Here is a 12820-nt window from a genome sequence, read left to right on the forward strand (position 1 = left end):
TGTGACTGGCATACACCTGTCTGTGGTGGGCTCGTGGTGTGGCCGGCATACACCTGTCTGTGGTGGGCTCATGGTGTGACTGGCATACACCTGTCTATGGTGGGCTCATGGTGTGACCGGCATACACCTGTCTGTGGTGGGCTCATGGTGTGACCGGCATACACCTGTCTGTGGTGAGCCCATGGTGTGACCGGCATACACCTGTCTGTGGTCGGCCCGTGGTGTGACCATCATACACCTGTCTGTTGTGGGCCCGTGGTGTGACTGGCATACACCTGTCTGTGGTGGGCCCGTGGTGTGACCCGCATACACCTGTCTGTGGTGGGCTCGTGGTGTGACCCGCATACACCTATCTGTGGTGGGCCCATGGTGTGGCCGGCATACACCTGTCTGTGGTGGGCTCATGGTGTGACTGGCATACACCTGTCTGTGGTGGGCTCGTGGTGTGCCCGGCATACACCTGTCTGTGGTGTGACCGGCATACATCTGTCTGTGGTGGGCCTATGGTGTGACCGGCATACACCTGTCTGTGGTGGGCCTATGGTGTGATCGGCATACACCTGTCTGTGGTGGGCCCATGGTGTGCCCGGCATACACCTGTCTGTGGTGGGCTCATGGTGTGCCCGGCATACACCTGTCTGTGGTGGGCCCATGGTGTGACCGGCATACACCTGTCTGTGGTGGGCCCATGGTGTGACTGGCATACACCTGTCTGTGGTGGGCTCGTGGTGTGCCCGGCATACACCTGTCTGTGGTGTGACCGGCATACATCTGTCTGTGGTGGGCCTATGGTGTGACCGGCATACACCTGTCTGTGGTGGGCCTATGGTGTGATCGGCATACACCTGTCTGTGGTGGGCCCATGGTGTGCCCGGCATACACCTGTCTGTGGTGGGCTCATGGTGTGCCCGGCATACACCTGTCTGTGGTGGGCCCATGGTGTGACCGGCATACACCTGTCTGTGGTGGGCCCATGGTGTGCCCGGCATACACCTATCTGTGGTGGGCTCATAGTGTGCCCGGCATACACATGTCTGTGGTGGGCCCATGGTGTGACCGGCATACACCTGTCTGTGGTGGGCCCATGGTGTGCCCGGCATACACCTGTCTGTGGTGGGCTCATGGTGTGACCGGCATACACCTGTCTGTGGTGGGCCCATGGTGTGCCCGGCATACACCTGTCTGTGGTTGGCTCCCAGATCTAAGCACAGTTTTTTTTTTCTTAAACCCCATGTCCTCTACCCCCTCCTTATTTGTTATGTAGCTCTGCCATATCTTGCATCCCTGGCCCACTTTGAAGTGGCCAGACCTTTTTTTGGGGCCCTCGGGACCCTGGCGGTGTTAGTGGCTGTGAACCTAATCTGGACCCAATCAGTGTCCTCTACCCCCTCTATGTTCTGCAACTTTGCCATATCATGCTTCTCTGACCAACTTTATGTAATGGCCAGACCCAAATGGATGCTAGGGGTGTCTCCCCCCCCCCCCCCCCCCCCCCCACATTTTTTTTTTCCAGATTCTAAGTCATACAGTATGTGTACCAAGTTTGGTGTAAATTGCCGCAGGCATTCCAGAGTTATGCTGGAACATACTGTACGCATACATACATACATACATACATACAGTACATACATACTCGCACACACATACATCCATTTTATATACAGTAGATAACTGTGTTTATGTGTGTTAAATTTGAATTAAATTTTAATATGTGCATCCACTAGAGACAATCTTTATTCTCTTGCACGTTCAATCATTTTGCAGGTACCCCCCCATAATCGTATCACCCCTCATCATCATAGTATAAAAAAAATATTTATAATTTTTTGTACTCTCCTACCCTGTGGTATTTTATTATTATTTTAACCCTCCCCCTACCTCCAGCATAGCTTTTATATGCCCCCTCTTCTACATTTACTGGTTATTATAGATCCCATTTGGGGTTACCCCCTCCTCCCACTCCACATGCAAAAAATGTGTCAGGGGACTAATGTTTGTACCATTGTTTATTAACATTTTTTTTTTTATATATAATTTTTTTTTTTTTTTTATCATATTGGATATATTTTAAATGTTCTTAACATAATTTACTCCTAAAAAAAACATTAGTTTCAGAGAATTTTTTTTTAAATAAAAAATATTAGTTGGTTACAGTAATTGGAGAGATTTGTTTATAATGTATTTTTTCTCTTAGCTGTACAATGCGTTCCCCTCTGTGATGGACTGGCTGCCGGGCGCTCACAGAACATTCTTTGCAAACATTAGAACGTTCCAGAACTTTATAACAGCGACATTTACAAAACACAAGAATGAGCTGGATGTGAACGACCAGAGGAATCTGATTGATGTGTTCCTGGCTAAGCAGCTGGAGGTATCGCCTACGCAAATTATTTAACATACAGTATTTTATACCAGGGTTGCCGACCACTGAGCCCCCCGATCGCGGCATTTATATGCCACAATCCGCGGGTCTCAGGGGAGGGGACGGAGCGAAAACGGCACAATCGTGACGTTTTAGCCCCGCCCCCTCCATGGATAACTGTTATTTCGGCTATTTCACGTAATGGGGGCGGGGCTTAATGACATCACTGTTAAGCCCCGCCCCCAAAACGAGTAATGCAAGATTCCTCTCCGGGCTTCTCCCGGAGAGGATTTTTTCAAAGTCGGCAACCCTGTTTTATACATAAAAATAAACATACATAGAAGCATTGGGGGTTCATTTTCTAAAAATGAAGAGGTGATGTTGCTCAGATTCTGCCTACAGATGGAGTCTCTCTCTCTCTCTCTCTCTCTCTCTCTCTCTCTCTCTCTCTCTCTCTCTCTCATCTAACTCTCTCATCTAACTCTCTTTGCACATGTTACATCTGCCCCACCTGCAGTGCACATGGTTTTGTCCATTAGAGAGTGAATTTGCTTTTGCGAGTGAACCAGAATTAGGCCCTTAGTTGCTTGTGTATATGCACCCTGCATTCACTATGGGAGGCGGGTGTGACGCAATGGATATGCCTACTGGTATTTGCAGCCAGACGTTTCGCATAGCAGGTAACTTTAGCACTGATTGATCTGTATATCATCTGATGACGGGGATTATATCCCTGAAACGTTAAAACACCACGTTTTGGAAAGTCCCAGAGTGCCACCTTTCTGTGCATTGTGTATACAGAGGACGTACAGCCCTTTTGGAATGTACCTAGTCAGGTACTGTATTACCATAGACACAGCCATGATCTGAGAGGCAGATCTTATTAGATTTCTATCTATCTGTCTATCTAGCAATCTGTCCTCATGTTGACAAAGACACACCAAAATGTCCAGCTCCATCTATATTAGACTGTCGATGCAGACTTATATCACGTACATTGGGATAATTATAGGACACTAATAATGCCTTTTTGTGAGGGTTTCTTTTTAAATCTTATTATGAAAAATCTCCGATGCACAGCTGATCGTAAAATGAGCAGAGTTTATGTCGCCCCCCACCCCCCGTCCCCCCGTCCCCACCTGTCCCCAGGGGTGCCGAGAGAGGGGGGGAGCAGGTACAATTTACCTGGGCCCGGGCCTGTCAGGGAGGCCCTGGTCTGGACATACAGGTTTTTTTTTTATTTGGTGGCAAGTACCCCCAACATGATCCATTCCATTAGGTACAAAATACTCTGTTCCTGGACTTCCCTGCCAGTGGTAGTTACAGAGGTTGGACTCCAGCACAGTCCAAAATTCAAAGCGGGGCAGTCACATCAACTGCCAGTGAGTCCAGGACAGTGATGCTTGGGGTGGCAGTATATACTGTATGACCCCCCCCCCCCCCCCCTCTTTTTGAATATTGGACTGTGCTGTAGGCTCACATCTGTAACTGCCACTGGCAGGGAAGTCCAGGAACAGAGCATTTTGTAACTAATGGAATGGGCCATGTTGGAGGGTATGTGTAAATCCTTTGCAAAGAGCATGTAACGACTGGCAGAGCATGTTAACCCCTGGCAGAGCATGTAAATCAGGGCAGACAGGTTAATCCCTGGCAGAGAATGTTAACCCCTGGCAGAGCATGTTAACCCCTTAATATGCAATGAGCATTACGGTGTGTGGCATAGCGTGTAATGAGCATTATGGCATGTGGTATAATATGTAATGGGTGTGTGACGTGTAATAGGCATTACAGTGTCAATTTTTGTACGTGTATCCACCTTAGAAGCAGTGGCATAACAACGGGTCCGCAGAGTGTGCGGGAGCTCCGTCCGTGGGGGCCCCAGGAAGTTGTTGTACCGAGGCCCAGGATTTCTCTTGGCGGCCCTGCCTGTCCCCACCTGCCCAAAAAATAAAGATGCAGATCTAGCAGACCCCTTCCTTCTATGGAAGGTTACCTTGGTGTATTCCAGCAAATCCTGATGTTACACAATGGTTTCCAATTGATTACTTTTATTAATTATTCTTTATAATGATGATGCTACTGTATGTCCTTGTCCACAGGGGAAGCCAGAATCCACCTTATATTACCACAATGAGAACCTGGTTGCACTGGTGGGAGATCTGTTTACTGCTGGGATAGAAACCACCTCCACCACTCTGCGATGGGGCCTCCTGCTCATGATGAAATACCCGGAGATCCAAAGTGAGACATATACAGTATACCATGCGTGAGATACTTTCGGGGGCGTAACTAACTATTTAGCGCCCCCCCGCCGCACGTGGGGGGGCACCCCCCCCCCTGCCGCACCTAACCTGCCCCCCCTTCTTACCCGCGGTCTGCGTCTCACCTGGCTCTCTGTCGGGACCTTCCTGACGTCACGGTCCCGGCCGGCTCCTGCTGCTACAATGAAAACGGACTCTTAGAAAATGGCTGCCCCCATACTGCAGACAGAAAACTGTCTGCAGTATGGGGGCAGCCATTTTCTAATTGTCAGTTTTCATTGCAGCAGGAGCCGGCCGGGACCGTGACGTCAGGAAGGTCCCGACAGAGAGCCGGGCGAGACGCAGACTGCGGGTAACTATAGCCCCGCAGCCCCCCCAATTTCTCTGTGCCCCCCGCCACCGCGGGGGCTGCGGAGCTATAGTTACGCCACTGGATACTATAATACTATCCTACTGGGGCAGCTGATCACGTGACCGATCATGTGACCATATAAGGGCAGAAGCCACCAAGGTGAGTGCTCAACTCTGAGGTTACTCTTCATCTCCTAATATTTTAAAGTTGGGGATTTGTTATTCCTTCATATACCTCAGTCGCTAGGGATACGGTCGCTAGGTAGACAATATGAAAGTCCGCAAACATTAGGTTGACTACTATTAAAGTCAGACAGGACTTGGGTCAAAAGGAAGGTTGACAAGTATTAGGTTGAAAATCAAAAGGTCTACATGAGTTCACCATCCCGTTCGTACCTAGCAGAGCGGGCTGGGGGGCGTGGGTTGCCGGCAAGAGGCTGCGCCCATGGGAACGCCCAGCGTTTCATGGCTCATTCCAATGAAAACTCTGGGCGTTCCCATGGTAATGGGGCTGTAACGCGGGTGCAGGGGGGGGGGCAGCTGACGTCGGCAGATGACAGCTGCCTGTCTGCTTCTTGTACAGGGCACCCGCAGATCTAAGACACCATGCCTGCATGCGATAATAATTATACATCCGCGTGATGAAGTCGAATATCGCATTGCGAATCTGTCCGATAGTGTCACATCTGCAGCTGAGGATGTGGATGGTGAAATATGGCCGCCTACTGTAAATTGCAGTTCTGGGCTATGAAGAGGTGACATGCATTTCAATTGAAGTAACGTCTCTTTTCTGGCAGAAAAAGTGCAACATGAAATTGAAAGAGTGTTAGCATCCGCTCCGCCTCAGATAGAGCACAGGAAGCAGATGCCGTACACCGACGCCGTGGTCCATGAAATACAGCGCTATGGTGATATCGCACCCACTAGTGTCCCACATGCAACTTCTCAAGATGTCACATTCAGAGGCTACTTTATTCCAAAGGTAACTCATGTCCACAGCAATTCTCATAAAAGAAAGGTTTTACTGGAACACACTGAAAGAATAAACACATACTGTACAGTACTACTAACTACAGTACGGCGCAGCAGCTAGCAACTGTCTGTATCGGCCTTATACGCTCTTAGGGCCCCAAGAAAACCTAGGCTGACTTGTACTAAGGACAAGCCGGACCAGTTTACACTTGAGCTCCCCCAGCAGCTCCCCGGGAAGCTCTCTTACTGTACGATTTGACACTTGATGCGCCATTTTTGATTTCAACATTTTTTTATTTTTCAATGAGTACACGATATACATCAACAGTGATATAAACTTAATGTAGTTACAAGGATAAAATTATTGAGTGTCCACATGTTGGGTAATGAAAAAAACAGAACAAGACCTCCATCTCTATGTAGGAACACAATATGGGATATGATGTTTATCACCTAAAACAATTTTGAATCAGGTTGGAGGAAATCGCTCCGACAACCTTACTAGACATATATCATCAATATATCTATTAACTTACGGGCATACCAAATGAAACAATTAACAAGACAGAGATAGGAAATGGGTAGGATTGCATAGGGATATATTAACCATAAGCTAGACTTTTCCAGGCTGTTATTGCAGAGGAGGAATATAAAGACAATTGGGAGATGGAAAGGGGTTGGTGAGGAGTTGGGGGGGGGGAAGGGGGAGCTGCGGTAGGGTTATGTTGGGATAAATCTGTTCGGGTCTTTATTCCATCACCAGCTAATCATCTCAGGTTTGCTTGGTCTTCTCAGGTGAGCATATTTGTCGCTCATATAATTTTTGTATACTTTGGGTACCGTCGTTTAATAACATGTTTAGGTTCAACGTGGGATGGATTATTCAATAGCTTAATGTTCAGTTAGACATTGATGTGGAAAGACTAGAAAAGGATATCTGTAATCTAAAGGATGGATCCAGTGATTCAACATATAGGCTCCATTTCTGGAATAGTCTAATTTGTGGATGTGTTGTGTCCAGAGACATTGTGCGTATATCATATAGTAGAAGCTGGAATAGTTTATCTTTAAGTTCAGCAATAGTTGGGGCTGAGGGTTGAATCCAGTGGATGAGTATTACCTTTTTCGCCATAGTCAGTACTGTATATAGTAAAGGTAAGATTTGGGTAGGTCGGGGGCGTGGCCTAGCAAGCTTGCAGCACGGACGCAAGTTACCCCAGCTCCTGTGCCCTTCCATACAATTCACCCCCTCATTGCCTCCATACCCCCTCCCTTGATCCCCAACCCGATTACCTACCTCCCCGATCGTGCCCTGTGTCCAGTGGAGCGTGCCGCAGAGCCGGGGAGCGCTTCTAAGCGCTCCTGCAGGTTGCGGCCTTGATACTGTGGAGAAGCCGGGGCCTCAATTTCGGCGCCTTCCTGACGCGCACGGCCGGATCTCCGAGTGGGCTGCAGCGGTCCTGGAGGCTTTGGAGGTCTGAGGAGGTAAGCCCCCATTGCAGCTGTTACCCCCCAGAGCTGGTGCGCTATTCGGGGGCTCCATACGCCAACCCGGAGCGGCACCCAGCGGGGGATCCAGAGCCAGGAGCGGCAGCGTGGGCGCGCGCTGACGGCTGCCTCCCGCCAGGCTGACAGGCGGGGAACACAGCCCCTGGGAGCACCAATAAGCTCACTTAGAGCGGAGAAGAGCGGGACCTTGTTCCCTAGTCTCCCCGCGACGGACAGACGTCCAGGGGGGAAGACTACCAGCAATCCTCCAGCGGCGGCCATCTTGGGAGAGGCATACATAAATCTCCCTCTGCCCTCCATCTATTTCCCAACCTCTGACCCACGTACAGGCTCCCGCAGCAGCAATAGAAATTGCCTACACCTCCCCACACTGAGCTGCCTCTCCCCACAGCTTAGGCATGTGAAAACGATGTGACATATCTTAAATACATTGCCTGCAGGAGAATGATTAAGTGGAGCTGAGATAACGTGGGTGCTGGGTTATCTGGGCTTTGGACTTATGTGCCCAACTCTCTCATAAGAATCACTGTTTAATAACAGGACCCTGTCCACAGCCTCTATCATTTGCTAATACAAACTGTTCTTGCGATCCAAGGATCACTGTTTTATTTTACCCAGTCTGATGGACTCATGTTTCCTATCCCAGTCAATCTGAGACCAAGTGGGGTTAGAGCTCCATCTTCTGGTTAAAAGAAAAAAAAAAAAAAAAACCACAAGTGTAATAACAGAATCCCAGCAATCAGACAGTTAAATAACACATAAGCTGGGTGGACTCTATACCCACGGCTTACGGGCAGCATTTTAAATCTACGCTTTGCTAGACCTATCTTGTCTCCAGTGTACCCCTTGGTCGACTGGGTGAGCTTGCATCGTGGGGTGTGACCGAGGACGCCCTCCAAAATTGTGTATAATCTGCAGAGGCCCCCCCTCTTAGGTCTGTTTGAGCCCGTGACATTACGCTGGACACGGACATTACATTGCATTCATGGTTCCTACCCATCAGATCTGAATACCCACCAGCAACCCCGTTATTCTATTTGCATTCACCCCTGCACAGAAGAACTCAGGTGATGTAAAGTTACTAGCTGGCCGTCTACCCGGGTTTAAATCAGCTATTTGATACTACAGACTCGGCTGTTTGCTATTCCGACAACCTCACTATGAGCAAAAGCAACACCAGAGGAGGTCGAAAAAACTCTCAACAAAGCATACGTCCACATTTTACCCGTCCAGACCCGACCTTGCCGACACATTCTCCTTCCTCCTCTCCAGGACGTCTGTCTGATATGTCTCCTACAGCCGAAGATACTTTTGCTACCAAAAGCGACATTCAAGCTATGTTTGCGGACTTCACCAAAACTGTAACCTCTAATCTGCAACAACTATCTGTAGACCTACGCAAGGAAATTGCTGTTCTGTCTACACGCACTTCCAAGATGGAGGAAAAGGTTGACTCTATGTCTAAGGGACTTTCCGATGCCACTCACGATATAGACTACCTCCACCGGGAATTAGAATTCCTTAAGGAGAAGACTGAGGATCTCGAAAATAGAGAGAGACGGAATAACTTGCGGATACGGAATATCCCGGAATCGGTCCCTCCCAAATCTCTGGAAGCATATCTCAAACGCCTCTTTATCTCGCTGGTTCCCACGTTAGTGGAAAATCAGATTCAGATTGAAAGGGCGCACCGAGCCCTGAGGCCTAAGCCTAAGGATGATGCCCCCCCAAGAGACGTTATTCTGAAGTTCCTCTCATTCCAGGTGAAGGACCAAATTACTCAGGCCAGTCGCTCTTCCTCTCACATCCACTTTGAGGACAGCTCCTTACAGATTTTTCAAGATTTGGCCCCCAATACTCTTATGCGGAGAAGAGAATTACGAGACATCACTAAATCTCTCAGGGACCATGCATTTAAATACAAGTGGGGATTCCCGTTCCGCCTCATAGTGGAAGTTAATGGTCGGCAAGAATCTGTATATAATGTCGCTGAAGGGAAGAGCCTGCTCCGCAGACTCCAGCTACTTCAGCTGGATGATGAAGCTTCTGCATCGGATAGTGCTTCTCTACCTACCTGACATGGTTATAGAAGAAATTGATAACACTTATTTACATATAGAAATGTGTTTTACTTACAGCCTTTTGCTAAATTGTTGTTCATGGTTGTTGGTTTCCCTTCCTCTTCCTCCTATCCCACGAGCGCACTACTTTGCGTGTGGGGGGAGGAGAGGACTTCGGAACCCCACTCTTATTGCTATGTTGTTTTTTACTTTAGTTCCGAGTTTGTACTATGGCGCACCATAATACCGGGTGGATCGCCTTATATCGTATTTACCTGTTCTTCCTTTTTTTTTTGTGTGTGTGTTCCGTTTTTCAACAAAATTTATTGTCTTTTGCATATCTAGGCCACGTTCCCTTTTTTTTTTTTTTTTTTTTTTAGGGATTCCTGTGGAGTGACCTGCGGGTTCCACAGCCTTCCCTAACTTTGCACCCTTTTAGAACTACCTCCCATCAGGAGATAGTCTTCCTTGTTCTTTCTCTTCTTTTTTTCAGGGTGCTCACTCAGTGGGCCTTTCCCTCTTCTCAGGGCATTGGGGGGTAAAGTTGCCCACTCCTCTTTTGTATCTTATCTTTTTTTTTTTTTCCTGTCTTCTTTTTTCTCTCTTCCCTTCTCTCCTCCCTTCCTCCCTCTGTAATCCTTCCTAGACACTGGTGCAAGTAACAAATTGTACCTCGATAACATGACACTGACTGTACTCTCTCTCAATGTTAAAGGCCTTAATACTCCCCACAAAAGGTCACTGCTACATAAAACCATCCAATCTAAAAAAGGTGATATCATCCTATTACAGGAAACTCATTTTAAAAAGCACTCCCATCCCTCCCTGTCCTCCAGGCGCTTCCCCAATGTTTTTCATTCCACTAACTTCTCTAAGAAGCAGGGAGTTTCAATCCTAATACGCTCTTCTGTACCCTTCCAGCTCATCTCTAAGACTGTAGACCCAGATGGGAGATATATTATCTTAATAGCACAGATCGGTCACCAAATTATGACTATTGTTAATATTTATGCTCCCAACACAGGCCAGACTAAATTCTTCCGTGATGTATTTGATAAACTACATCCCATCCGCAGAGGGTTAGTTTTGCTAGGAGGGGATTTTAATGCCGTACTTTCGCACACGTTGGACAGAAGTTTCCCTAAAAAGGGTCCTACCAGTGGTACGCAGGGGGATTCCCTCCAAAGGGTAATTACAGAGGCGGGGTTGTTTGACACCTGGAGAGCTGTCCATCCAACTTCACGGGATTATACCTTTTATTCTATTCCTCACGACACTTACTCCAGGATAGATATGTTACTTGGGTGTAGTGGACTGTTGGCTACTTTGATTAAAGTCGACCACGTACCCGTGGTATGGTCCGACCACTCAATGGTCTCTATTATTATTGACCCCCTTAATTCAAAAAGAGGGCGGCCCCCCTGGCGGTTAAACGAAACCCTGCTTCAGATCCTTAAATTTAGATCTTCTCCAGTCACAGATTAGGGAATATTTTGATCTTAATTCTTCATCTGTGACTTCTGAAGCGACAGTGTGGGAGGCCCACAAGGCTGTAATTAGAGGCGCAATCATTAAATATGCCACTTATAGGAAGAAAAAGTTGACGGGCAGACTCACAGTTCTGACTGAACAACTGGAACGCTTGGAGACCCTACACAAACAGACACGCTCCGCTGAGACACTTAAACAAATACAAGGGGTGAGAGGTGAACTTAACTCTATCCTAGCAGAACAGACAGAAAAATCCCTCCGTTGGGCCAATCAGAAGTTCTACGAAAAGGGTAATAAGTCAGATGCATTGCTAGCCAGACAACTGAGGGCCAAGCGTGCCGCCCAGGCCATTGTAGCTATTCGAGATAGTAATGGTACGTTAACTTATGACCCAGTCTCGATTAACAGCACATTTTACGAGTACTACAAATCACTCTATAACCTATCTCCGCCTCAATCACCTAGGTCCGCACCATCTCTCCTAGCCCAACAATACCTGGACTCATGCAAGCTTCCAAAACTTTCAGATTCTCAAGCTTCAACCCTGAACGAGCCCATAACGGCTGAGGAATTACATTCTGCATTAAAGTCACAAAAATCATCTAAGGCCCCTGGCCCGGATGGTTTCTCTTCTGTATATTACAAAACCTTCTCAACCATTCTGTCTCCATACTTATTATCCCTTTACAACAAAATTCCACTAGGCGATAAATTTCACCCAGACTCCTTAAAATCCGTTATTATTGTCATCCCCAAACCTAAAAAAGATCACACATGTAAAACTAATTTCAGACCAATCTCATTGATCAATTCGGACATCAAATTATTCGCTAAGATACTGGCCAACAGATTAAACCTTTTGCTGCCCCAACTTATCAACCCCGACCAAGTGGGATTTATCCCTACAAGACAAGCACTTGATAACACCAGACGGACTGTTAATCTGATTTCTTTCATTAACAAGTCTAAACTACCGTCTGTGGTGTTATCATTAGACGCAGAAAAGGCCTTTGACCGGCTATCATGGCCATTTATGTTTCAAACATTAAAAACTTATGGCATTAATGGCAATTTTTTAAAAGCAATTGGCTCCCTATATGACAACCCTTTGGCTCTTGTTTCCACTAATGGTCTCTCCTCTCCGTCCTTTTACTCTTCATAACGGAACGAGACAGGGCTGCCCCCTTTCTCCTTTGCTCTATGTCCTGAGCATCGAACCTCTAGCTGCTAAAATCAGAGAGAATCCAGATATCAAGGGTATTACGGTCATAGACAAACAGTACAAAATATCATTATTCGCAGATGATGTACTATTGACCCTGTCATCTCCTCTGATTTCCCTTCCTAACCTGATGAGGGAGCTTTCTATCTATGGGGGATGCTCGGGACATAAGATCAACAATAGAAAATCTGAGGCTATGCCACTTCACCTGTCCCCAGACATAACAAACCTTTTACATCAGGGTTTTGATTTTACGTGGAAGTCTACTTCCTTTTCCTATTTAGGTATCCAGATCACAAAATCTTTTAGTCAACTTTTTAAAGCAAATTACGCCCCTTTATTACACTCCATTAAAACGGATCTAAAACGCTGGGCCACTCTTTTTATCTCCTGGACTGGCCGTATTAATTCTATAAAAATGAACGTTCTGCCAAGGGTATTATACCTTTTCCAAACAATCCCTTCTAAGGTCCCCTTTTCGTTTCTAAAAGAACTTCAGTCTCTCTGTGGCTCTTTTGTATGGTCCAATACTAAACCGAGAATTAACAGATCGATCCTCTCCAAATCAAGAACAACTGGAGGCTTAGGGCTC

General features: G+C 47.1%; 1 protein-coding gene across 5 annotated transcripts in view; it reads left to right on the forward strand.

Moving 5' to 3' along the window:
- Window positions 1-12820, forward strand: part of LOC146064818 (cytochrome P450 2C5-like) — a 150592-nt gene that overhangs the window by 104805 nt on the left and 32967 nt on the right. For all 5 annotated transcript variants that reach the window (XM_083178718.1, XM_083178719.1, XM_083178717.1 and 2 more), the window contains 3 exons: window positions 2195-2371; window positions 4462-4603; window positions 5772-5956. In XM_083178718.1, the coding sequence (XP_083034844.1) occupies window positions 2195-2371; window positions 4462-4603; window positions 5772-5956 (504 nt within the window). The remainder of the gene's footprint in view (window positions 1-2194; window positions 2372-4461; window positions 4604-5771; window positions 5957-12820) is intronic.

Source organism: Crinia signifera, chromosome 3 (genome assembly GCF_055691185.1).
Source record: "Crinia signifera chromosome 3, ASM5569118v1, whole genome shotgun sequence".
NCBI lineage: Eukaryota > Metazoa > Chordata > Amphibia > Anura > Myobatrachidae > Crinia > Crinia signifera.